Source organism: Rhinopithecus roxellana, chromosome 12, assembly GCF_007565055.1.
Source record: "Rhinopithecus roxellana isolate Shanxi Qingling chromosome 12, ASM756505v1, whole genome shotgun sequence".
Lineage (NCBI taxonomy): Eukaryota > Metazoa > Chordata > Mammalia > Primates > Cercopithecidae > Rhinopithecus > Rhinopithecus roxellana.
In genome coordinates, this window is record NC_044560.1 from 110,972,763 (window position 1) to 111,000,705 (window position 27,943).

A 27,943-nucleotide genomic window follows, 5' to 3' on the forward strand; every position below is an offset into this window, starting at 1 on the left:
TTTGGATTGTGCTGTCCTTTTAAATTTTAATAAAATAGATTAATTTCATATTACATAGAGAGCAAGTCCATCCACTCATCCGTGATAAAATTTTAGAAATATTTTCTATAAAATGTTTAGTATTTGATTGGAAATGAATCCAGTATAACATGACTTCCACAGATACAGCATTTCCATCCTCACTCCCATTCTTATTTTGAGAAATTTTAAAAATACAGAAAAGTACAAAAAATAAGACAAGATATCCCTATACCACAATCCAGAATCAATCAGTATCTTCTTATATTTACTTGAAGTCTTTTGAAAGAGAAGTGGATGTTTATATAAAAAGCAGAAGTCCCCTTTAACCAATACCCACCCCACCTCCCATACTCATTACTTTCCCTTCTCCACTCTTCACAGGTGACCACTATCAAGAGTTTGGTCTGTTCCCTTCCAATCCATTTCAAAAACATGTACATACATATATGCATCCATTACCAAGAGATAGTACTGAGTTTTGTGAGGGAATTTTTAATTCAAATTTACAAAGAGTCACTGTACTATCTGCATCCTTCTGCAACTTGATCCCCCTCAATAATTTTGGGATCTTTCTGTTAATACATGTGGATTTCATTTGTTGCATTTTACAGACATATAGTATTACATAATAATTTCCCATATTGTTCATGATGAGCTTTCTCAATTTTTGGCTACTACAAATCAAGCCACAGTAAATATCCTAGTATGTATTTCCTGAGCATTCATACTCACAAGTAGGACTGCTAAGTATTTCTGAAGTTGTTACAAGGAATGTTTCCCTATTCCCAAGGTCATATGCATTTTAGTATATAGCTTTTTCATATTTCTGTTTTTAATCTCTGGATTCACTTTTGTGTATAGTTATGGTCTATTTTTTTCCCCCTTGGAGAACAAATTACGTCCACTTAAAAAAAAATAGTTCCATTATTTCCTCACTTCCTGATGCCGCTTGTATCATATTCCAAATTCTAATAAATTCATAGGTCTTTTTCTGAAATCTCTTCTGCTCTGATGAATCAATACCACAGGAGTCTTAATATTAGTTGTAGATGACCATGTCATCTATTTCTGTCTGTTCCTTTCCAATATTTACAACTTATTTTTCTTGTTACTGGCAAAGATCTCCAGATCTATGGTGGCAGCAATAAAATAAAGGCATCCATTTTCTGTTCCCGTTTTTAGTGAAAATGTGCCTAAACTTTCACCATTATCTCTGCTGCAGGTTTCTTTGTTGGACACAGGCTTTTTATCATATGCATATCTTTCTCTTCAGTACAAATCTTCTGGTGTCCTTTAAGGGTTTAGTACATGTTAAAGTTAACCTCATTCGTGGTGCTTTGCTTCAGAAGCATTATTTCTGGGGCATGATGAGGTGCAAATTTCTAATGAAAGCTTTCCCACGTTCAAGGCGTTCATGGGGTCTTAGTGAGTATGAATTTTCTGGTGTCTAATGTGGTGTGACTTCTGGCTGAAGGCTTTCCCACATTCGCTGCACTGATAAGGCTTCTTACCCGTGTGGATTCTCAAATGCAGAGCAAGGGTTGAGAATTGAGAGAAAGCTTTCCCGCATTCATTGCAACCATAGGGCTTCTCACCTGTGTGGCTTCTCACATGCACAGTGAGAGATGAGCTCTGAGAGAAGGCTTTTCCACACACATTGCATTCGTAAGGTTTATCACCTGAATGAATCCTCACATGTACAATAAGTGATGTTCTCTGAGAGAAGGCTTTTCCACATTCGTTACATTCATAGGGTTTCTCTCCAGTGTGAATGTTCTGATGTTTTATGAGGTACTTCTTCTGGCCAAAGGCTGTTCCACATTCACTACACTTAAAAGGCTTCTCTCCAATATGGATTTTCTCATGCTCAGTAAGGTTGGATTTGCCACTGAAGGTTTTTCCACACTCCTTACATACAAAGGGCTTCTCTCCTGTGTGAGTTCTCTGGTGTCTGATGAGGTTTGACTTCTGAATGAAAGCTTTCCCGCAATCTTTACACTCAAAAGGTTTTTCTCCAGTGTGAATTTTCTGGTGCGTAAGGAGGTTTTCCTTCTGGCTAAAGGATTTTCCACATTCATTACATTCGAAAAGCTTCTCCCCAGTATGGGTGTTCTGATGTTTAATGACATACTGCTTTTGGCTAAAGGCTTTTCCACACTCATTACATTCAAAAGGTTTCTCTCTCGTGTGAAAATGCTCATGCTCGGTGAGGTTCGACTTGTGGCTGAAGACTTTTCCACATACCTTACAGGCAAAGGGGTTTTCCCCACTGTAGATTCTCTGCTGGCTGAGGTGTGACATCTGAATGGAAGCTTTCCCACATTCACAAGGTTTCTCTCCAGGATAAATTTCTTGATGAGTGAGGATTTACTTTTGGCTTAAGATATTTCCACATCTCTTACATTTATAAGGCTTCTCTGTGTATGACCTCCCAAATGCAGAGTAAGGGATACGGTTTGAGAGGAAATGTTATCATACTCAGTACATTCAATACTTTCTCTCCAGAAAAATTTTCTAATATTCAATGAAGTTTTGCTACTTTCACTGGTTTCTCTCCAGCATGAATTTTCTGCTTCTCAGTGAGACTGTCATCTAGCTAAGGGCTTGTCAATACTCCTTAGAAGCACAGGGTTTCTCTTCAGCATGACTTCTATGCTCGATGAAATGTGACATGTGAGTAAAAGTTCCCCCACATTCAGTAAATTCATAGGGTTTCTCTCCAGTATGAACACTCTGGTATGAGACGAGGTACAAATGTTTTAAACCAGAGGCATTTACACTTAAAGGGGGTGAATACCATAAGGGGTAAGCTGTGGTAGAGAAGTTCCCAACTAATTCCCTTGATGATTCTTTCCTGCACAACCTACCTCATGATTTCAGTTCAGGTTGTTTCAAACTCAAAACTTCAAAAAGGTGTGGCCTTAAAACAAATAAGGTCTGAGAACAGAGGAAGTATTTTTTCTTATATTCAATGCTCTTTTCCTCAGTCTTTACTGGAGATGGATCAACGTCCCTCAGAAGTCCTGGTGCCTCTCTATCTGTGCATCATCTTCTCAGGCTTCCTCTAAAATGGAGTACAAAGAACCACAGCACAAAGGAGTTAATTCATAAAGTGCCCAGAACCATGGCTGGCACATGGTAGGCCCTTCATCTTGCCTTTATAGTAGCATCACTTTTATTTGTGACTTTTCCCATTGCTAGCAATAAAATGTTTTGAGATTAACTCTGGTAGCCCATCTTCCAATATGAAAAGAATCTGTATTATTAATGCTTCCAACTAAATTATGAGAAGGGAACCGTACTTGAGGCGATCTAGGTAGAAAATTAACATTCATGGGTCTACAAAGCTGAGAGTACTCTTGAAAAATAGCCTTTCCATTTCAGAATTAGGTAGTTGTATAACAAATAATGAAAAATTGCCAAATAGAAGAAAAAGATGACTACATAAAAATCAGAAAGTCCACCTGGGATGCTAAGGAAGAAAAATAATGCTCATATTTTTCTTTCTTTCTTTTTTGAGACGGAATTTCACTCGTTATCCAGGCTGAAGTGCAGTGGTGCGATCTCGGATCTCGGCTCACTGCAACCTCTGCCTCCTGGGTTAAAGCGATTCTCCTGCCTCAGCCTCCCGAATAACTGGGATTACAGGCACACGCCACCACACCCGGCTAAATAATGCTCATCTTTCTAAGAAAGGGAATAAATCAACCCACAAGTACTTCCTCCCAAAACCCCATTAAAATGATAAGAAAGGGGAAAATGGTACAAACTCACAAGAAAAAAAAAATTTACAAGAGACACTGGTACACAACAATAGGTATTAACAAACTTTTCAATAATGGAAAGGATACCGAAGAGTTCAATGTACAGCAGAGTTATCTGAGGAAACTCAAATAATGCAAACGTACTGCAGAAGAGAACGCCAGTGATTTGTACCACAAAATATCGGAAAAACTCAGAAAATGAAGTGAATTAAGTTTTTCAAAAGGAATAAAGGATGGTGGCTGAAAAAAGTGTAAGGAGCAGTTGAATACGCACTGTCCAGTCATGAGAACAAAGGACTGGCCACATTTTCGTATTAAATGGAAGTTTATCCCCTGCAGAAATTTAATCAGAGCTCAGGGGCATTCAGCAAATGAGATGACAGGAATGAGATGCTACACGGAAATCAGAAATTAAACCCACATATGTGGTAAGACCTGCAGCACCATTCTGCAGCTGAAGACAAAAGATGTTGGCAACCAGGTATATATACCTACGGGCAGGATACGAGAGGATCCTTCTCTGGAGAAACCGAAAGGCCCACAATAAATGTCATTAGCAGCCTGGCCAACATGGCGAAACCCTATCTCTACTAAAAATACAATAAATTAGCCCGGTATGGTGGTGCGCACCTATAGTCCCACTTGGGAAGCTGAGGCATGAGAATCGCTTGAACCTGGGAGGCAAGAGGTTGCAGTTAGCTGAGATCACATCACTACACTCCAACTCCAGCCTGAGTGACACAGTGAGACTGTTGCAAAAACAAAACAAACAAACAAAACCTCATTAAGATGCCCCTCCAAGATGATAAGTGTCACTTGTATTCATATTTCATTGGCTAAAACAAAGGACTTGGCCATGGCTGCTCACTGGAGTCAGACAGTATAATCTTCTGCAAGACGGAGACCAATGGTTCAGTAAGCATTTCACTTTTCAGCCACTGAAGGAAACAAGCACCCAGGCACAAAAGCTCACCTTTTAGTGAGCTGTTAACTAATATTCCACTAACCCCACTAACATGAAAGACATCAAAATCGAGAGAAAAAAGTTATGAGGAAATAAAGGCAAGGTCCAGCAGACAACACTAAAACCAATCAGGAATAGGTAGAAGATATTTTGTCAGTTAAGGAACAACAGGTTTCGTAAGCAAGAAATGGAAAGAAAAGTTCCCTTAGAAATTAAGACTGTTGGAGGGAGACGGGGGAGATAAAGCAGAGCATATCCACATTCATCAATAACAAGTCACCTTGCTCCAGAAGGCATCGCTTGCCTCACCCTAGCAAACTCAGGCATGGCTGGGTGCTCACTTGGCCGATAAAATAGGATCACAAGTGACAAATGTCATTTCATGGTAGAAGTTTCCATGACAAGTTCAGAGGATACACCAAGGAAACATAAGAGCTGAGTAAAAGAAGTTCCAAAAAAAGAAAACTCATTAGAGGAAATATTCAAAGAACAAAAAAACTGCCTCTAAGTCAAAGGGGCAACTTGATTAAGAATAAGACCCATACCTAGTCACATTACCATGACATTTCAAAACAGAAAATACAGAGGTTATACATGTTTTCAGAAAGAAAGAAAAAGGCTGGACACAGTGGCTCACACCTGTAATCCCAACACTTTGGGAGGCCAAGGTGGGAAAACCACTTGAGCCCAGGAATTCAAGACCAGGCTGGACAATATAGTGAGACCCCATCTCTACAGAAAAAAAAAAAAAGTAAAGAGTTTCTGAGACCAAAAAGTCTGAGAACAGCTGCTCAAAATATCCATTCAACAAATACTTGTCTCATTACCATGTGCATGGTACAGTTCTAGGCTCTAGGGATAAATAGTATTGAACAAAATTGATAATATCCCCTGCTCTCATCAAGTTTACATTCTAGTGGACATGATAACAGAATAGAGATGGTTTGTTAAAAAGCAGTACGGGCACAGTGGCTCCTGCCTGTAATCCCAACATTTTGGGAGGCTGAGGTGGGCAGATCACCTGAGGTAAGGAGTTCTAGACCAGTCTGGCCAACATGGCGAAACCATCTCTACTAAAAATACAAAAAAAAAAAAAAAAAAAAATTAGCTGGGCATGGTGGCAGGTGCCTGTAATCCCAGCTACTTGGGAGGGTGAGGCAGAATTGCTTGAACACGGGAGGCGGAGGTTGCAGTGAGCCGAGATCACACCGATGCACTCCAGCCTGGGTGACAAAGCGAGACTCTATCTCAAAAAAAAAAAAAAAAAAAAGTTTTCAGTGCTATGGAAAAAAAGGGAAGCCATAAATAGATTCAATTTCAGATAGGATGAAATCTAACAAGGTAAGAATCATGTTAAGACATGAAGAGGCCGGGCGCGGTGGCTCAAGCCTGTAATCCCAGCACTTTGGGAGGCCGAGACGGGCGGATCACGAGGTCAGGAGATCGAGACCATCCTGGCTAACCCGGTGAAACCCCGTCTCTACTAAAAAATACAAAAAACTAGCCGGGCGAGGTGGCGGGCGCCTGTAGTCCCAGCTACTCGGGAGGCTGAGGCAGGAGAATGGCGTAAACCCGGGAGGCGGAGCTTGCAGTGAGCTGAGATCCGGCCACTGCACTCCAGCCTGGGCCACAGAGTGAGACTCCGTTAAAAAAAAAAAAAAAAAAAAAAGACATGAAGAAAATTAAGACAATGATCCTTACAGGTATATGGAGGAAGATCTTTCTTTTTTCTTTCTTTTTTTTTTTTTTGAGACAGAGTATCACTTTTGTTGCCCAGGCTGCAGTGCAATGGCACCATCTCAGCTCATTGCAACCTCTACCACCCAGGTTCAAGCAATTCTCCTGCCTCAGCTACTCTCCCAAGTAGCTGGGATTACAGGCACATGCCACCATGCCCAGCTACTTTTGTATTTTTAGTAGAGATGGGGTTTCACCATGTGGACTCCTGACCTCAGGTGATCCGCCTGCCTCAGCCTCCCAAAGTGCTGGGATTACAGGTATGAGCCACCACGCCCAGCCTGGAGGAAGAGCTTTCTAAGTAGAAATTAAACAAGTTCACAGGCCCAGAAGAAGATCCTGATGAGCTTCAGTGACAGTGATACTTATCAAACATGATGTCCTTCGTGTCCTTCTTTGGCTTAGCCTGACCCCCTCCTACCTTTTATTTTTTCACAGACAGGGTCTCACTGTTGCCCAGGCTGGAGCACGGTGGCACAATCATAGCTCAGTAAATCCTCAAATTACTGGGCTCAAAGTGATCCTTCTACCCCAGGTTCCTGAGGAGCTAGGACCATAGGCATAGGCCACCATGCCCTGCTACTTTTAAAAACATTTTGTAGAGATGGGGGTCTCATCATATGGCCCAGGCTAGTCTCCAACTCTTGGCCTCAAGCAATCCTACCTCCCCATCTACCTAAATGCTGGGATTCCAGGTGTGAGCTGATGTACCTGGTCCCTATCTTTTAACCTTTTTAGAATCTATACATCTTCCTGGAAGTGGCTCCCAGAATTTTTTTTTTTTTTTTGGAGACAAAGAGTCTTGCTCTGTACCTTAGGCTGGAATGCATGGCACCATCTTAGCTAACTGCAACCTCCACCTCCCAAGATCAAGCAAGTCTCCTGCCTCAGTTTCCCAAGTAGCTGGGATTACAAGCGCATGCCACCATAGTCAGCTAAGTTTTGCATTTTTAGTAGAGATGGGGTTTTGCCATGTTGGCTAGGCTGGTCTTAAACTCCTGACCTTAGATGATCTGGCTGCCTTGTCCTCCCAAAGTGCTGGGATTACAAGCGTGAACACCCATGCCTAGACAGAAAGAAAAGTTTAGATTTTTAAGAGATAGCAACCAGATGCAAAGCTTGAACCCTGATTACAGCCTAGAATTTAAAAAAACTATGGAAGGCATTGTGGGGACAATTGAAAAAATGTGAACATAGCCTGGGTAGTCTATAATATTAGGACAATATGGTTAATCTTCTAAGGTATGATAATGGTATTTCGTTATATGCGGGGAGCTCTTTTTTGTTGTTTTTTTTTTTGAGACGGAGTCTTGCTCTGTCGCCCAGGCTGGTGTGCAGTGGCACAATCTCAACTCACTGCAACCTTGGCCTCCTGGCTTCAAGTGATTCTCCTGCCTCTACCTCCCAAGTAGCTGGGATTACAGGCACGCGTCACCATGCCTAATTTTTGTATTTTTAGTAGAGACAGGGTTTCACTACGTTGGCCAGGCTGATCTCGAACTCCTGAAATCTGGTGATCCGCCCACCTCCACCTCCCAAAGTGCTGGCATTACAGGCATGAGCCACCACAACCGGCCGGGAGCTCCCTTTTTTGGTAGAAAATATATATCTCTAATTTTTAGAAGTAAAACATCATGATGCCTCAGCACACAAAATAAACACACAGATACGGACATACAAAAGCGTGGCAAAATATTAATTACTGAATCCGCATGGTGGGTACATAAGAGGCTGTTTTACTATTCTTTCACCATTCGTTTTATTTAAAAAAATGTTCATATGAAAAAATAAGTGAATGGCTGGGCATGGTGACTCACACCTGTAATTCCAGGGGCCAAGAGTTTAAGAAAAGCCTGGCCAACGTAGCGAAACCTCGTCTCTACCAAAAATACAAAAAATTAGCTGGCTGTGGTGGCACGCACCTATAATCCCAGCTACTCAAGAGGCTGAGGCAGGAGAATCACTTGAACCTGGGAGATGGAGGTTGTAGTGAGCCCAGACTGCACCTCTGCACTCCAGTGTGGGTGACAGAGCAAGACTATGTCTCAAAAAAGAAAAGAAAAGAAAAAAAAACTGATCAATACTTCCACACAAAAAATTCATAGATTATTTAACAGCAACTGATGTATTCTCAAACTACTGTTCAGAAAAATAAAACATGGACCTGCCTTTCAACAGGATTATAATGCAGACTGTAGACAGCAAAATCTAAAAACATGTTTAAGATATCACTTACTGAGGACTTGTAAGTTCCTCTGGAAAACATGAAGTAATGGACAAGCAGAGGGAAAATGAAAAAAGGCAGAAGTAACAGAAACATTTAATGAAAATTGAATTCAAGTTTATATGATAAGTAGTACCTACACAAGTAGAATATTTCATAATCAAAGGCCAAGATTCAAAAATTTTATAAACAGAAATATGTTCATATTCATAGTCACATAATTTGTATGGTTTTTTTTTTTTTTGGAGATGGAGTCTTGCTCTCTTACCCAGGCTGGAGTGCAGTCTCAGTTCACAGAAACCTCCGCCTCCCAGGTTCAACTGATTCTGCTGCCTCAGCCTCCCGAGTAGCTGGGATGATAGGTGTGCACCACAACGCCCAGCTAATTTTTGTATTTTTAATAGAAACGGGGTTTTATGTTGGCCAGGCCAGTCTCAAACTCTTGACCTCAGGTGATCTGCCTGCCTCGGCTCCCAAAGTGCTGGGATTACAGGCGTGAGCCACCAAGCCTGGCCTTTTTTTTAAAAAAAAAAAAAAAAAAGATATGGGGTCTCACCATGTTGTCCAGGCTGGTCTAGAACTCCTAGGCTCAAGAGATCTGCCACCTTGGCTACAGATGTGAGCCACCGTGCCTGGCCCTTTGTTCTCTATTAAAGAGAGCTTAGTGTGTCTTTTTAAGGCTTGACTGATTCTATTACAAAGACCATGAGAAAAGAAATAGTCTAGAAATAACATGAAACTGGTCTGAGGTAATCTCTGGATCTGAAAATAATGGGATGAAAATTGTAATGTGGGTAGCATTCTGACACAATGAGAATGAAATTTAGACAGCTGTCCGTCCCATAAATAGGTAAAACTGTGTAAGGCAAGACGGAAACTCTAGAGATGCCAAAATAAGAATTGAGATTACAGTTACTTCTAACTTAAGAATGAGACCGGGTGTAGTGGCTCCTACCTGTAATCCTAGCACTTTGAGAGGCAGAGGCGGGCAGATCCCTTGAGGTCAGGAGTTTGAGACCAGCCTGGCCAACGTGGTGAAAACTGGTTTCCAAAAAAATACAAAAATTAGCCGGGTGTGGTGGTGGGCACCTGTAGTCCCAGCTACTCAGGAGGCTGAGGCAGGAGAATCACTTGAACCCGGGAGGCAGAGGTTGCAGTGAGCCACGATGGGCACCACTGCACTCCAGCCTGGACAACAGAGCGAAACCACGTCTCAAAAAGAAGAAGAAATATTTATTCTTCTAAAATTGTAGACAACATCTCTATTAATCTCTTTTTTTTTTTCTTTTTTTCCCGCTCTCGTTGCCCAGGCAGGAGTACAATGACACAATCTCGGCTCACAGCAACCTCCGCCTCCCAAATTCAAGTGATTCTCCTGCCTCAGCCTCCCGAGTAGTTAGGATTACAGGCGTGTGCCACCACAACCAGCTAATTTTTTGTATTTTTAGTAGAGACAGGGTTTCTCCATGTTGGTCAGGCTGGTCTCGAACTCTTGACCTCAGGCGATCCACCCACCTCGGCCTCCCAAAGTGCTGGGATTACAGGTGTGAGCCACCATGCCTGGCCCTCTATCTACTTTTTATGTCTGTGAAAGAGAAAAAAATGTTAAGAGTAGGAAGTAGTTATAATTCTCATGTCATATGAGAGAGGATGTGAGTAGGCAGCGGCCATTACTCTTTCAAGAAAGAGTCCTTTCTTATCTATTTATTTTTAAAAACAGAGATAGGTTCTTGCTTTGTCGCCCATGCGGGAATGCAGTGATTCAACCATAGCTCACTGCAGCCTTGCACCTCTGGGCTCAAGCGATCCTCCTGCCTCAGCCTTCAGGTAGTTGGGACTACAGGTGTGTGCCACCACACCGGGCTAATTAAAAAATTTTTTGCAGCAACAGGGACTTGCTATGTTGCCCAGGCTGGTCTCATGCAATCCTCCAACTTTGGCCTCCCAAAGTGCTGGGAATACAGGCATGAACCACCAAGTACGGACAAGAAGAGCCCTTATGTATGGTGCTCTCCACAACCATAGGACAGCTTCAAGGGCCTCATCACCGCGCCTTGCATGCAATCATGGAATCCAGGAATGTTATACTGGTTGAAGGAAACTTGACGGACCCACTGACATCCCTGAATGGTAGGGAGCATTGGGCTTACCAAGGAAAGACACACCACCCTCGAATAAAGCAGCCTGTTAGTATAGCAGGACAGAGGAAGGCACGATTTAAAAAAAAAAAAAAAAAAAAAAAAACCCACAAATTTTAAAGTTCAAGAGGGCACAATTTTCTATCTCCCTAAATTCCTGACTTCTGTATCCAACTGTCTACTTGAATACTCATTTATATGATCAACAGACATGTCATAAGCAACAAGTCCAAAAGAAAACTCCTGATTTGTCTCAAAAATTTCTACAGACTTCCTATCTCATTAAATGATAATCCATTTTCTTCCAGTTTTTCAAATCAAAACCTCGGACTTTTTTTTCTCATATCCCACATACAATCTGTAAGCTATTCCTTTAAACTATTTTAAAAACCAGACATATCGGGCGCGGTGGCTCACGCCTGTAATCCCAGCATTTTGGGAGGCCGAGGCAGGTGGATCACAAGATCAGGAGAGAGAGAGACCATCCTGGCCAACATGGTAAAACCTCATCTCTACTAAAAACACAGAAATTAGCCAGGCATGGTTGCTTGCACTTGTAGTCCCAGCTACTTAGGAGGCTGAGGCAGAAGAATCACTTGAACCTGGGGGGTGGGGTTGCAGTGAGCTGAGATCATGCCACTGTACTCCAGCTTGGGCAACAGAGGGTGACTCAGTCACAAAAAAAAAAAAAAAAAAAAAAAAAAAAATTCTGACTACCTGTCACTAAACCACCATCACTTTCTCATTCAGATTTTTGAGACAAGATTTCTTCACCTAGAAATTTTTGAGACAAATCAGGAGTTTTCTTTTGGACTTGTTGCTTATGACATGTCTGTTGATCATATAAATGAGTATTTAAGTAGACAGCTGGATATAGAAGTCAGAAATTTAGGAAGATAGAAAATTGTGCCCTCTTGAACTTTAAAATTTGTGTTTTTTCAAAAAAAAAAAAAAAAAAAAGGCCTCCAATTAACCTTATAGCCTTGGCCCCCTACATAGTTTATTTTCTATATAATAGACCTGATTATTCCTTTCAAAATGTAATTCTGATCTTATCATTCCTCTGCTGAAAGCCCTCTGGTAGGCTGGGAGCAGTGAGTCAAGCTTGTAATCCCAATACTTTGGGAGGCCAAGGCAGGTGGATCATTTGAGGCCAGGAGTTCGAGACCAGCCTTGGCCAACACGGTGAAACCCTGACTCTACTAAAAATAGAAAAATTAGCCAGGCGTGGTGGCAGGCGCCTGTAATCCCAGCTACTCAGGAGGCTGAGGCAGAAGAATCGCTTGAACCTGGAAGGTAGAGGTTACAGTGAGCCGAGATCGCGCCACTGTACTGCAGCCTGGGTGATAGAGCAAGACTCAGTCTCAAAGAAAGGAAAAGGAAAAGAGGAAGGAAGGAAGGAAGGAAGGAAGGAAGGAAGGAAGGAAGGAAGGAAGGAAGGAAGGAAGGAAGGAGGGAGGGAGGGAGGGAGGGAGGGAGGGAGGGAGGGAGGGAGGGAGGGAGGGAGGGAGGGAGGGAGGGAGGGCAGGCCCTCTGTTGAGTCTCCAAAATCACTCAGAATCAATGCTGAAGCATGTGATTTGACCTGTTACCTAACCACTGCTACTCTTATTCCCTTTTGTCCTCTTTCTTCCAGCCCACAGCCCTGATCACTGTTCTCTGAATGGGACAGCAAGCTTCTCCTGCCTTAGGGCTTTTAACACTTTTGTTCCTTCTGGCTAATGATCTTCCACCCAATACTGCATGCCTACTCTCACTCTTCAGATCTTTTTTCAAATGATATTCAGTGAGACCTTTCCCCACCAAGCCGATTTAAAATTACAACCCCAACTACCCCTCTCTATGCCAGTCTCCCTTACTTCTTTTCCATAGCACTTATCACGATCTGATAGTATATATTTTTTAAGTATTTATTCATTGTTTGTCTCCCCCAATTACAACGCAGTCCCTAGGAGGAAGAAATTTTTGACTGTTTTGATAGCTGACATTTCCCTAGCATCTGAAATAGTACCTAGTACACATCATGCAATAAATACTTGTAGGATGTGAATATATCAGGTTGGTAGAAACATAAATGGGTTTACTTCTTTTGAGAGCAATGTGCTTATCTCAGTTAAATTTATAAACATAACTTTGACCCAGCATTCCACTTAAAAGTAAATGCTATGGAGTTGAATCTGCATATTTCTGCAAAGCAATATAAACAAGTATACATACTTGTGTCTTCAATAGCAGAAGCCTGGAAACAACCTAAATGTCCATTAGTAGGAGGCAGGTTAAGTAAATTACGTGTCAGCCAGGCATGGTGGCTCACGCCTGTAATCCAAGCACTTTGAGAGGTGGAGGCAGGTGGATCACTTGGGGACAGGAGTTGGAGACCAGCCTGGCCAACATGGCAAAACCCCATCTCTACAAAAAATACAAAAATTAGCCAGGTGTGGTGGCACATGCCTGTAATCCCAGCTACTCGGAAGCCTGAGGCACAAGAATCTCTTGACCCCAGGAGGCGGAGGTTGCAGTGAGCCAAGACTGGCCTGCGTGATACAGCAAAACTCTGTCTCAAAAAAAATGAATAAATAAATAAATAAATAACAAATTATGTGTTGACAGAGAATTCTAAGAAAAAAACTTATGTACATAATAGAATATATACCACCATTTATATAGAAAGGAAAAATCAGGGCTTATATGTATACTTATTTGCAGCATAGATATAATATACTGGCTTATTCCTAGGCTACCTCAAGAAGGATATATATGACACTCTTAAACATGACCACAACTTTGCAAAAAAACTGCAGGACTAAGAGTCAGAGCTAAGAGGAGATTTTTTGCGGGAGTCTGAGACTGGAGGATCACTTCAGCCCAGGAAGCTGAAGCCGCAGTGAGCTGTGATTGTGCCATACATATATGCCCCCACACATAAAAGTACCATAGGGAAAACTGATTTCTAGGTCAATAACTTATGACAGTGGTACATGGGGGCAGAAGGAAGGGAGGCAGAGGAGTCCACGGATCTACGATGGCAGAGGTAAATGAGAAGACAACGGGAAGTGTGAGAACAGGTGTAAAATATAATTCTGAGGCATTCAGTCTCTGAGAGGATGAGAAAAGGTAGTAACAAAAAGGAACTTAAATATCAGACAATATGTAAGGTCTTACAAAGTATAAAGGACAATGAGTGAGGACAGGAAACGGGACAAGGATGGAGAACAGCCACCGCAGTGGCAGCACAGACGAAGAAGGAAGGCTGACGTTAGAACAGCAACAGGAGGGGCGCCTGGCCCCTCTAGAATCCGGTGAAAGAAGAAGAATGAAACACACAAAAACTGATGACTGGAAGGAAAAAAAAACTGATGTCATTCAGGAATCTAGAAAACTCACAACAAGCAATACTCTACGTCTAGAGCCTGTAAGAAAACATCCTTCGAAGCACTTCAGAGGTATTAATGCTGACTGAAAAACTGTGGCCTGCCTGTCACTGACTCACCTGCACAGATCCTTCCCACTTCTCCACCACGCAGTTTGTCTTCTGGCTTCAACAGAGGATCATAGAACCTGCTATTTGGGAAATGACAGAGCATTACAACATTAATGCTGAGGCCAAAGTACCATCCTAGAACTCAGGTTGAGCCCTGGGGTCTCCTGGCCTTCTGAAGAATGAGGGTGCAATTTCCAAAGATGCACAGAACAAAGTAATGACCTTCTGCCTTACTGACTAAAGCACACACAATCATATGAGCAGAAGGACTAGGGCCATTAGAATCCTAAACTTCAAAGCCTTCAAAACACACATCCACAAATGGGAGAAAGGGAGAATTAACTTTCAGAATTTTACTTACACAGAGAGCTGTTCATACCTTGTGTGAGTGGTTGCTGTTTTTCTCTAGCACTACACTCCCACGCAGGGTCCTGAGAGGATTTTAACTACAGCCCCTACTCGTGGATGAATTCAACACTCACGTCTGACTTTAACATGTTCCCATCAGAACTAAAGCACATGGGCACAATGTGTACGAAGTTGTTCTGACAGTACTCAAGAATAAAAACTCAAACATGTTCCTGCAGTCCTACTATTCACCCTCTTTGCATTATACTGAGTGAAATTCTTTCTTTCTTTCTTTCGAGACAAAGTTTCGCTCTTGTTGCCCAGGCTGGAGTATAATGGTAGAATCTCAGCTCACTGCAACCTCCGCTTCCTGGGTTCAAGCAATTCTCCTGCCTCAGTCTCCTGAGTAGCTGGGATTACAGGTGTGTACCACCACACCCGGCTAATTTTGTATTTTTAGCAGAGACAGAGTTTCACCATGTTGGCCAGGCTGGTCTCGAACTTCTGACCTTAGGTGATCCGCCCACCTCAGCCCCCCAAAGTGTTGGCATTACAGGCGTAAGCCACCGTGCCGTGCCCTATTTCATATTAGAAATGTCCTGGTCCCAGTGCAGTGGCTCACACCTACAATCCCAACACTTCAGAAGGCCGGAAGTGGGTGAATCATCTGAGTCCAGGAGTTCAAGACCAGGCTAGGCAACATAGCGAGACCCCCGTCTCTACAAAAATACAAAATTAGCTGGGAGCAATGGTGTGTGCCTATAGCCTCAGCTACTTAAGAGGCTGAGGTGGGAGGATGACTTGAGCCCAGGATTTCAAGGTGGCCTGACAAAGTGAGACCTTGTCATAAAAAAGAAAAGAAACATCCTAGAATATAGGTTTATCCATTAGTTCAAAAAACATTTTTAAGCCAGGTGTGGTGGTGTGCACATGCAGTACCAGCTTCTCAGGAGGCTGAGACAGGAAGATCACTCGAGCCTAGGAATTCCAGGTTGCAAATACATGATCATGGCTATGAATAGTCACTGCACTCCAACAGGAAAAAAAAAATATATATATATATATATATACACACACACACACACACAAACATATATATACATATATTTTTTTTTGGAGACAGATTTTTTTTGAGACAGAGACTCGTTCTGTTGCCCAGGCTGGGAGTGCAGTGACGTGATCTCGGTTCACTGCAACCTCTGCCTCCCGGGTTCAAGCCATTCTCCTGCCTCAGCCTCCCGAGTAGCAGGGATTACAGGCACGCGCCACTACACCCAGCTAATTTTTGTATTTTTAGTAGAGACGGGGTTTCACCATGTTGGCCAGGTTGGTCTTGAACTCCTGACCTCAGGTGATCTGCCCACCTCGGTCTCCCAAATCACACCTGGGATTACAGGTGTGAGCCACTGCACCCAGCCAAAAAAAAATTTTGTTTTTTTTGAGATGGAGTTTCACTCTTGTTGCCCAGACTGGAGCGCAGTGGCGCGATCTCAGCTCACCGCAACCTCTGCCTCCCAGGTTCAAGTGACTCTCCTGTCTCAGCCTCCCAAGTAGCTGGGACTACAGGCATGCGCCACTATACCCCGCTAATTCTATATTTTCAGTAGAGACGGCGTTTCTCTGTGTTGGTCAGGCTGGTCTCGAACTCCCGATCTCAGGTGATCCACCCACCTCGGCCTCTCAAAGGGCTAGGATTACAGGTATGAGCTGCCGCACGTGGCCCTCCAAAATTTTTTTAATCAATAATAGACATTATTGGGATGACTGACCAAATTTGAATATCGACTTTGGATTAAATAATACCAATGTATCAATGTTAAACTTCCCGATTTTGATCACCGTACTGTAGTTATGAAAAGGAATGCTTTTGTTCTTCGAAAATGCATGCTGAAGTATTTATAGATAAAGGAAGCATGTCCACAACTAGTTTCAAATGGTTCAGGAAAAAAAATCATACACATTTGGAGAAAGTGAGAAGGAAAAATAAAACCACCAAAATGTAAATGATTGGTGAAACTGGGTAAAGGATATACGGGACTTCTCTATACTATTCCAACTCTTCTATAAAGTTGCAATCAAATAAAAAAGCATAATCATAAAAAATTTAAGTTTCTATCACATATATACCCCCCCATCCACTATATGTTGAAAAAGCTTGATCACCAATTCTTAATGGGGTGTGTCAGAGACATAAGGCTTAGAGCATGATTTAAACTGAAACACACATGACAGAAACACGAGGTGAGTTGGCTGGAAGCAACTTGCAAGAGGGAGATCAAGTTTGAGATTCTGTACATTCAGAGTGTAGGTTTCTGAACACATGCAGGCAGACAGATCCATTAGGCAGTTGGATATACAGATCAGGATCTCAGAATAGGGCTAGAACAGAAATGGGAACTTGCCAGCTGTCAGACTATCACTGCTGCTGAAGACACAGGGAGAATGTTACTGTGGGCTGGACGCAGTGGCTCATGCCAGTAATCCCAGCACTTTGGGAAGCCGAGGTGGGCAGGATCACTTGAGCTCAGAAGTTCAAGACCAGCCTAGGCAACATGGCAAGATCCCAACTCTGCAAAAAATCCAGATCCAAAAATTAGCAGGGTGTGGTGTGGTACACGTCTGTAGTCCCAGCTACTTGGGAGGTTGAAACAGGATTGCTTGAGCCTGGGAGGTGGACGTTGCAGTGAGCCATGATCACGCCACTGCCCTCCAGCCTGGGTGACAAAGCAAGACCCTGTCTCAAAACAAAACAAAACAAAACAAAACAAAACAAACAAAAAGAATCACAAGGCAGGAGGAGGGCTTAGTGACTCATGCCTATAATCTCAGCACTTTGAGAGGCTGAGGTGGGTAGACTGCTTGAGCCCAGGAGTTCAAGACCAGCCTGCACAACAAAGTGAGACCTTATCACTAAACAAAAATACAAAAAACTAGCCAGGTGTGGTGGTATGTACCTGTAGTCCCAGCTACTTGCAAGGCTGAGACAAAAGGACTGCTTGAGCCTGGGAGATTGAGGCTGCAGTGAGCTGGAAAAAAAAAAAAAAATTAAGAATCACAAAGCAGATGAAAACTGAAACATAACAAAATGAACTTAAGACAAAAATTTTAAGAAGCAAGCAAAGCTATAAATAGACTGCAAAAGAAAAACAGAGGAAATGAGTAAAGAAACAGTCACCCAAAAGAAGGGAATGGACAGTAAACAGAAGAATAGGAATGGATATTCCATTATTGTTCCATTAGATTTTTTGTTTAAGGGTGCAATAACGAAATTTTGAGGGATTTTTGTTTCCTCAATTAATAGATTTTCCCTGGTTGTTGCACCTGGGCTATTAGCAGTGCCCTCAGTCTTTCTGCTCATACCCCCACCGACCCAGGCAGCGTGGGTAATCTATATTTATATAATCATAACCTATATCTGACCACAAAAGCCAGTATCTTATCTAATGTAAAAACACTGAAAAGCAAATCATCATAATAAAAGTAACAGAAAAACACTGAAGGCATTTCTATTAGATTCTAAATAGACAAGGATGCCCACTGCCTCCATTACATAATCTAATTACAAAAAACTAAGTAAGGAAAGCAGGGAATAATATTAATATGTAAAAATCAACAGCTTTATATACAGCAACAATGACTCCATTCAAAATAGCAACATAAAACAAAATATCCAGAAATAAACTTGGTAAGAAGTGTCCAAACCTGTATGAAAAAAAATTTTAAACACCCCAGAGGACCCAAAAAGAAATCAGAATACATACCATGTACATAAAAAGGAATATTTAATGTCATAAAAATGTCCCTATTCCCAAGTTATATTACAAATTTAATGCAATCCCAATAAAAATAACAAAATAAGTTCTATCTTTTCCCCCTCTGGAACTAGACAAGCTAATCCTAAAGTTTACAAAGAAAAATAAACAAGCAAGAATAGCCAGGAACCACTGAAAAGGACAAGCAATTAGGAGACTAACTATACCACAAAGTAAAACAATGATAAAGCCTCAATAGTAAAAACATAAATATTTTCCCTGGTTGTTACACCTGGGCTATAGCAGTGTCCTCAGTCTTTCTGCTCACACCCAGAAACAGACCAAATAAATGTGAGAATTTAGTATATAATCAAAGTGGCATCTTAAAAATAGTGAACATAAAGACCCTTTTTTGCACTCCAGCCTGGGCGACAGAGCGAGACACCATCTCAAAAAAACAAAAACAAAAACAAAAGAAACATAAATAAAAAGCTCTTTGGTGTGGTGCGGGGATGCCTCTGTGCTCACCAACCATAGGGAGCTCATTCTAAGCATAGCTATGTTAAAAAAAAAACAAAAAACTATTATTACTAAATTAAAACAAACAAAACCTCCTGATTCTGCAAGATTAAACAAAAAAGAAACAACCACTGTGAACAATGTCAAATGCAAATGAAAAACTTAAAAAAAAAAAAACACTGCTCATTTCATATAGGGTTTACCTTTCTAATGTATAAACAGCTCCTCTGAGGAAAAGACACCCCATAGAAAAATGGTGAAAAGGATATGAATAGACAGTTCCTAGATTAATACATACGGGTCTTTAAACGTATAAAAAAAAAATTCTCTCTCACTCATAAGAAGGGATGTAAATGAAACCTACACTGAAGTTCTGATTGTCTCTTATGCCCCTAGTGAAATATCAAATATTCAACACTACACATGGTGAGCTTGAAGGGAAGGTGCTCTCGCACATGGCTCGTGGGAGTGTAAGTACTTACCCACTGGGCAGTGCCATCTGTATTAATTGCAGTCTAGTTTAGAGCTACTCCTGTGTCAGTATAAAATGGCACACATGAAAAAATCATTCATTACTGCATTGTTAGCAACAGCAGAAGACTGGAACCAATCCAAATACTCAACAACTGGATTAACTGAATCAACTATGGTGCATCCAAACAATGACATCTTATTTATACAGCAGCTAAAAAAAAAAAAAAAATTTATTTTTAAAGATTATGATTAAGAAGGAACATCTTGGCTGGGTGCAGTGGCTCACACCTATAATCCCAACACTTTGGGAAGCCAAGAGAGGAGGGCTGCTTGAGCTCAGGAGTTCGAGACCAGTCTGGGAAACATAGTAAGACCTCATCTCTTCAAAAAGTAAAAAAGCCAGGTGTGGTGGAATATGCCTGTGGTCCAGCTACACAGGAGGCTAAGGCAGGAGGATCACTTCAGCCCAGGAGTTGGAGGCTGTAGTATGCCACGTTCACATCACTGCACACCAGCTTGGGTGACAAAGCAAGACTATTTCAAAAAAAAAGAGAGGAAAAAAAAAAAGGAAGGGCTATCTCCAGGACATATTGTTATTAAGGACACTGAGATACAGAGAGGTGCATATGGTATGCTATCTTTTATGTAAGGAGGGGGAAATAGGAGTGAGGAGAAATATATACTAGTGACAAAACAAAAAAACAAAAAACCCACTTGAAGGATAAACAAGAAGCAAACAAAAAAAACAAGACGTTTCTATAAGACAAAGAAGAATGTGACTGGGTGGGGAAGGGAGCAGAATGAGATATCTCTGTGAGACAGATCTTTGTTGAATCACAGAAATGCATTACTTACTTCAATAGTAATCAAATTCACTTTTTAAAAAGTAGTCCCTTGGCCGGGCAAGGTGGCTCATGCCTGTCATCCCAGTATATTGGGAGGCCGAGGCAGGCAGATCATGAGATCAGGATATCGAGACCATCTTGGCCAACATGGTGAAACCCTGTCTCTACTAAAAATACAAAAAATTAGCCGGGTGTGGTGGCGGGCGCCTGTAGTCCCAGCTACTCAGGAGGCTGAGGCAGGAGAATGGTGTGAACCCGGGAGGCAGAGCTGAGATCACACCACTGCACTCCAGCCTGGGCGACAGAGCAAGACTCTGTCTCAAAAAAAAAAAAAAAAGGCAGTCCCTTACCCTGAAAACAACAAATGAACCCAACTGTATGTTAACTTTGTAACATAATTCCTCAGAAAAACGATTTCAAATGACTTCAGAACAGAGTGCTTTGACTACACACATCTTCGGTGAGATGCATTTTAAAAGGTGGGCTCGGTGGCTCATGCCTGAAATCCCAGCACTTTGGGAGGCCAAAGCGGGTAGATCACTTGAGGTCAGGAGTTCGAGACCAGCCTGGCCAACATGGTGAAACACTGTCTCTACCAAAAATACAAAAATTAGCTGGGCATGGTGCCTGGTACCTATAATCCCAGCTACTTGGGAGGCTGAGGCAGGATAATCCACTGAACCTGGGAGGCAGATGTTGCAAGTGAGCTGAGATCACACCACTACACTCCAGCCTGGGCGAAAGAGTAAGACAACATCTCAAAAAACAAAAAAAAATTAGCTGGGCGTGGTGGTGGGCATCTGTAATCCCAGCTACTAGGGAGGCTGAGGCAGGAGAATCACTTGAACCCGGGAGGCAGAGGTTGCAGTGAGCTGAGATTGCACCACTGCACTCTAGCCCAGGCAACACTGTGAGACTCCGTCTCAAAAAAAAAAAAGGAAAAAAAAAAGATGCATTTTAAGAACAAAAATAGTTACATACATTAAAGAATTTTTTAACATGATACAGTATGTTTACAGTTACTACTAATATCAGCATTGTTACTGAAACCATTTTCTTTACGTTGCAGGATAAAGCAAAGAAAATAAGTACTTATAACTTGTTTCAAGTTTTTTACTATAAAATACAACTAGGAGGCAGGGCACGGTGGCTCATGCCTGTAATCCCAGCACTTTGGGAGGCTGAGGCGGGGGGATCACCCGACATCAAGAGATCGAGACCATCCTGGCTAACACGGTGAAATCCCATCTCTACTAAAAACATAAAAAATTAGCTGGATGTGGTGGCACGCACCTGTAGTTCCAGCTACTCAGGAGGCTGAGGCAGGAGAATCACTTGAACCCAGGGGGTGGAGGTTGCAGTGAGCTGAGATCCCGCCACTGCACTCCAGCCTGGGCGACAGAGCAAGACTCTGTCTAGAAAAAAAAATAAAAATAAACAACTAGGAGCTAAGAAATTAGGTAAAAATACTATACCATTTAAACTGAATTAGAAATACAAATATGGACTCATGATTTTTAAAAATACATTTAAAATGTATTTTTTAAATGTTCTGTCATTTAAAATGGCCTTAAAACAATGTTACCCCTAGGCGAGCACACCCTCGATCTTGTCTCTAACACCATTCTCCAATAAAAGGAAGCAGAGCTCTTTGGAGAAATGGCCAATTCCAAGTCTGGGAGGAAGGTTCAAGTAAGCCTGCAGTGCAGGAAAACCTTCCAAGATAAATGATGTCTGTCAAAATGAGACAAGAATGACCTGAAGGGGTGTCCACTGGCATCAAAAAGTGCAGCTGACTCTAGAACACGCTAAATATACACAACTTTAGGATGACATTTAAGAAAGAAAAAGCGAGCGGGGAAAAAAAAAGATACAATTTGACGTAACAATCAAATAAATGTAAAAGGAATAAAAAGACAAGAGAAATTAAGACTACACTTTCCTTTTTCTTTTTTTTTTTTTGAGACAGAGTCTCGCTCTGTCGCCCAGGCTGGAGTGCAGTGGTGCGATCTCGGCTCACTGCAAGCTCCGCCTCCCGGGTTCACGCCATTCTCCTGCCTCAGCCTCCCCCAGTAGCTGGGACTACAGGCGCCTGCCACCGCACCTGGCTAGTTTTTTGTATTTTTAGTACAGACGGGGTTTCACCGTGGTCTCGATCTCCTAACCTTGTGATCCGCCCGCCTCGGCCTCCCAAAGTGCTAGGATTACAGGCGTGAGCCACCGTGCCCGGCAAGACTACACTTTCAGGGATCATTTCTAGTTTGTTCCTAGAAGTTTCTCTTAACGTATAGAGTACTATATTTTTATACAAAACAAACAACAACAAAAAACCCAAAAAATCATCACTTTACAAGCCCTGTAGAAATTTACTCATCCAGCCAAGAATTATTTATTGGTTTTAAAACCATCCACTAAATGATTGATGGAGAATGAACCAAAGTAAACATAACATTTTGGTCAAAGGGAAGTAACAATCACCAGCCATCTGGTATATCTCTCCTAATGGTATGCAATTTGAAGTACGTTAAGATCACCTCTGATGAATTCTGGCCAAAAATGAATCACAATTAGAATTAAAAAAAAAAAAAATCATCAGAGATTCTGAATTAGAACCATGTGAAAGCAATCATAGAACTCAAAGAACAACTCTCCCAAAGGAGCGGGTGGTGATGACTTTCTAAAGATAAATATAACTCAAACACAGAAATCTAACTTCCAGCCTGGGCAACACAGTAAGACCCTATCTCTATAAAAAAAAAAATGTTTAACAATTAGCAGGCCGTGGTGGCACACCTGTAGTCCCAACCACTGTGGGGGTGGGGCTGAGGTGGGAAGGTCTCTTGAGCCCAGGAGGTGGATGCTGCAGTGAGCTGTGATCGCACCAGTGCACCCAGCCTGAGCCACAGAGTGAGACCCCATCTCAAAACACAAAAAACAAATCTAACTTCCTCATTCCAGTTAAAAAAGGAAACATCCACAGAAAATTTGAAGTAAAAAAAATAACATATAGAAATATCAGGCCGGGCACAGTGGCTCACGCCTATAATCCCAGGACTTTGGGGAGGCCAAGGAAGGTGGATCATGATGTCAGGAGACCCATACCATCCTGGCTAATACCGTGAAACCCCATCTCTACTAAAAATACAAAAACAAAATTAGCCGGATGTGGTGGCGGGCGCCTATAGTCCCTGCTACTCAGGAGGCCGAGGCGGGAGAAAGGCATGAACCAGGGAGGCGGAGCTTGCAGTGAGCTGACATCAGACACAGCACTCCAGCCTGGGTGACAGAGTGAGACTCCGTCCAAAAAAAAAAAAAAAAAAAAACTATATATATATATATATATATATATATAAAAACAAGAAAAGTGCTTCTACATATCTTATTCTTTCAGAAATTCCTACCAGACACAGTACTAATGGCTGGACTACATTTTCTGAGGAAGTATTTTTTTGCAGTTAGTAATAAAAAGTACTAGCATTTAACATTAATCAAGTACTTACTACACACTGGGGACTATTCTTAGAATTTTACATGTATGAACTTCTGGAGCTGCACAACCACCGTTTGAATCAAATATTGCTATTATCTGTATACTATGAAATGAGCAACTGAAGCCCACGGTTTAAGTACCTACCTGAGGTCCCCAAGGTAACAAGTGGCAGAGGAAGGAGTTAACACAGGAAGTCTGGCTCCTTGGCCTATGTCTTCCTTTAAAAAAAAAAAAAAAAAAAATTAGCTCACGCCTGTAATCCTGGCACTTTGGGAGACCGAGGCAGGTGGATCACATGAGGTCAGGAGTTCGAGACCAACATGGTGAAACCCCATCTCTACTAAAAATACAAAAATTAGCCAGGCATGGCAGCACACTGCACTCCAGCCTGGGTGACAGAGCAAGACTCCATCTCAAAAAAATAAAACAAAATAAAACAAAAAATAAATTTTAGCATATTACATTCATAGTTAGAAAACAAACATAAATGCCTATTTGCTTTTGCCCTGTCTATTCCAGTACCCCCACCCCCAACAGACAGCCAGTTTTATTAGTTTCTTATGTATCTTTTGAATTTTTTTTTTTTTTTTTGAGACAGTTTCACTCTTGTTGCCCAGGTCGGAGTGCAATGGCGCAATTTCTGTTCACTGCAACCTCCGCCTCCTGGGTTCAAGCGATTCTCTTGCCTCAGCCTCCCAAGTAGCTGGGATTAACAGGCATGCACAAGCCCAGCTTGCTAATTTTGTACTTTTAGTAGAGACGGGGTTTCTCCATGTTGGTCAGGCTGGTCTCAAACTCCTGACCTCAGGTGATCGGCCCGCCTGGACCTTCCAAAGTGCTGGGATTATAAATACATATACTTATTACCCCTTTTCTTATTCCAAATGCATCGTGCATCATACTCTACATTCTGCACCTTGCCTTCTCTGTTAACAATACATGTGGAAGTTATTTCAGTCCCAGTATATAAAGAGCTTCCTCCTCATTCTTTTCTACAGCTATGTATGATTTTGTTGTATCGATGTACACCAAACTCCCAATGATGGGCATGAACTGTTTTTTTTTTCTTTCTTCTCTCTCTCTCCTTTCTTTCTTTCTTAAGACAGGGTCAACCGGGCGTAGTGGCTCGTGTCCGTAATCCTAGCATTTTGGGAGCCCGAGGTGGGAAGATCACTTGAAGTCAAGAGTTTGAGACCAGCCTGGTGAAACCCCTTCTCTACTAAAAATACAAAAAACTAGCCAGGCGTGGTGGCGGGCACCTGTAATCCTAGCTACTCGGGAGGCTGAGGCAAGAAAATCGCTTGAACCCAGGAGGCGGAGGTTGCAGCCAGCAGAGATTGTGCCACTGCACTCTAGCCTGGGCAACAGAGAGACTCCATCGAAAAAAAAAAAAAAGACAGGGTCTTGCTGTCAACCAAGCTGGAATGCAGTCGCCAGGATCTCTGCTCACTGCAGCCTTTACCTCTTGGGCTCAAGTCATCCTCCCACCTCAGCCTCCCAAGCAGCTAGGACTACAGGAGATCTCACTGTGTTGCCCAAGCTGATCTCTAATTCCTGGACTCGAGCCATCCTTCTGCTCTGGCCACCTAAACTGCTGGGATTACAGGTCTGAGCCACCATGCCCGACCTGACGCTTTATATTTTAAAATGTCTCGGGTTCCCACCTCCCCACACCTCAATGTCTTTTTTTTTTTTTTTTTGAGAGGGAGTCTCGCTCTGTCGCCCAGGCTGGAGTGCAGTGGCGCAATCTCGGCTCACTGCAAGCTCCGCCTCCCAGGTTCACGCCATTCTCCTGTCTCAGCCTCCCGAGTAGCTGGGACTACATGTGCCCACCACCACGCCTGGCTAATTTTTTAATATTTGTTTTAGTAGAGACAGGGTTTCACCGTGTTAGCCAGGATGGCCTTGATCTCCTGACCTCATGATCCCCCCACCTCGGCCTCCCAAAGTGCTGGGATTACAGGCGTGAGCCACGGCGCCTAGCCAACGCCTTTTATTTTTCAGTTACTGGCTCTTGCAGCTTGTTTGTTTTTCCATAGTAAGTCTAGGATCAGTTCCCCTAGTTCCAAAAGAGAAAAGCCTGTCCATACTTTTACTAGGATCACATTATTATTATTATTATTATTATTATTATTATCTGAGACGGAGTCTCGCTCTTGTCCAGGCTGGAGTGCAGTGGCGAGATCTCCGCTCACTGCAACCTCTGCCTCCCGGTTCAAGCGATTCTCCTGCCTCAGCCTCCGCAGTAGCTGAGATTACAGGCGCCTGCCACCACACCCGGCTAAATTTTGTAGTTTTTTATTTTTATTTTTTAGTAGAGATAGGATTTCACAATGTTGGCCAGATTGGTCTCGAACTCCTGACCTCAGGTAATCCACCCATCTAGGCCTCCCAAAGTGCTAGTACAGGCACCAGCCACCGCGCCCGACCAAGATCACATTTAATTTCATATGTTTACTTAAGTTTGCTCACACTTCTCAATGTCACATGGTATATTTATTTGTTCACATGTCACGCCCCTTAGTAGTATTTTAAAGTTCTTTCCCAATAGTTTTGAAACTTTCCCAAGTTTCTTCCACAATACTTTATCTTTTTACTGCTATTGTAAATATTAGTTTTCTTCAATTACGTATTCTAATTGATATTTGTAAATCAGAAAGCTATTTATTTGTAGATATTAATTTGGTACTCAATTAATTTTTTATAATTTAAAACTATGTCAATGACGACGACGAGGGGGGTGATTTCCTTAGAAAACGCATCTTTGGAGACGTCAGTAGTTTTATCACTTCACAAAATCCATACAACCTGAGAACGCCTCGACTCACTAAGAAATTAAGACACCTAGGATTTAGTCCAGACTCAAAAACACAGCAACAATTAAGCTTTCTTCAAAAAATGAGGATAACTGTGCCTAACCTAAAACCTTTGACTCCTTCATCCTGGGCGCCGTTATATGGCATTGCTTCTTAAAGCGTACAATGGTATTTAATCTAGGGCTCTGCTTAACAGCCCTATTAAAACACCCCAAAGATTTAGGGATTTGAACAGTTCGAAGCAGGCACCCCGAAACAAAAGTTCTTCTGAAACACTCGTTTAAAAAAAAAAAAAAAAAGTCACGGTGATTTGCATTCCACTCCAATTAAAAAGAAATGCTTTTATATAAAAACTCGTTTTAAAATTACTCAACACTTAGCTTTTCCACCCCTTCCATTTTCAAGTAAAAAAGACGCTCCAGGAAGATGGCACCGTTATAATTATCAGCACTTTCGACAAGGGAAGTGCAGCTCAAACGTTATACCTCAATGTTGGTCTCCTACATCTCCCTCTTAGGCACAATCACACACAATCCCACACCCAGTTTCACATTCACTCAACAATCCCAAACATCGGGTCAAACTTTGCGGACAAACTCAGGGTCACACTGGCTCAAACCCGCCTCAGAGGCCCCCACCTCCGCCCTGCACGTAGGCCAGAAGCTCTTAGACCCACTCCCTGCCCTCGCGCCGCTCCCCTAAAGATCAGGAATCCTCCCCTTTAACCTCCCCGGTCCGACCGACCCGAGACGCCCAGATCCCACCTCCTACTTTCGCGCCACGTGGACCCAGGGGCCGTACTGACCCGCGGACAAAGACCAAAATGTCCACTCGGTGCGCTACGCTTGCGCACTCCGAAGGCGAGGAAGCACTCCCAGAAATCTCCGCGACGCGGCCCGCCTCGGTCACCGCGGCCAGGCCCAGGCTGGTACTGAATTACCTTCTATTACCAGCAACGCCGCTTCTCAGGCCTTGGACTACATTTCCCTTGAGGCTTTACTGGTCGACTCTCCGTCTCCTCCCCTCCCCCCGCGAACCTGGCCGCCTCCTTCTGTGACGATGGAGCTCTTGAGGTAGTCCTTTAGCGTTAGATGACTTCAAGCTTGCTGGAGGGTCTGGAGTGGCGACGCCCTCTTCGAAGCCTCGCGGGCGCAAAAATGTCAAAACGGGTCAGGCCCCGACTCAGAAATAAGAGAACGCCATTTTGTCTCTGGCCGATGTGGCTCTGGACTACAATTCCCAGAGCCCACAGCGACCTGACGTTACGTCGTTCTTGACGTCGTGGCGAGCTTGTTAGCTCCGCAAGGACCCGGACGCGACCAGGGGAGGCAGAAGGTGAGGGGTCTGGGAGTCCTGGGCGGGGCCGGGGC

General features: G+C 42.6%; 2 protein-coding genes across 16 annotated transcripts in view; one reads left to right on the forward strand and one right to left on the reverse strand.

The window, feature by feature from the left end:
* Window positions 1-27,928, reverse strand: ZNF146 (zinc finger protein 146). Of its 15 annotated transcripts, none has more exons than XM_030942978.1 (5): window positions 27,514-27,754; window positions 23,902-23,975; window positions 17,632-17,703; window positions 14,339-14,409; window positions 1-3,085 (listed from the first exon to the last, which is right to left on the reverse strand). In XM_030942978.1, the coding sequence occupies exon 5, from the start codon at window positions 2,320-2,322 to the stop codon at window positions 1,444-1,446; it is 879 nt and encodes a 292-aa protein (XP_030798838.1). In that variant the 5' UTR covers window positions 2,323-3,085; window positions 14,339-14,409; window positions 17,632-17,703; window positions 23,902-23,975; window positions 27,514-27,754; the 3' UTR covers window positions 1-1,443. The 15 variants fall into 15 exon arrangements, with proteins under 15 accessions (XP_030798838.1, XP_030798836.1, XP_030798831.1 ...); XM_030942976.1 differs by lacking the exon at window positions 27,514-27,754 and adding an exon at window positions 27,379-27,488; XM_030942971.1 differs by lacking the exon at window positions 27,514-27,754 and adding an exon at window positions 27,338-27,483 and having other exon boundaries at window positions 14,339-14,406.
* The window catches only part of ZNF565 (zinc finger protein 565), a 29,667-nt gene continuing 29,527 nt past the window's right edge, over window positions 27,804-27,943 (forward strand). Inside the window, exon 1 of the mRNA XM_010368816.2 lies at window positions 27,804-27,908. The gene's annotated coding sequence lies outside the window, so the exon portion shown is untranslated. The remainder of the gene's footprint in view (window positions 27,909-27,943) is intronic.

Bases quoted from the DNA above. Each gene is read 5' to 3' on its own strand.
- ZNF146 (XM_030942972.1), bottom strand. From the start codon at position 2,322: ATGTCACACCTCAGCCAGCAGAGAATCTACAGTGGGGAAAACCCCTTT.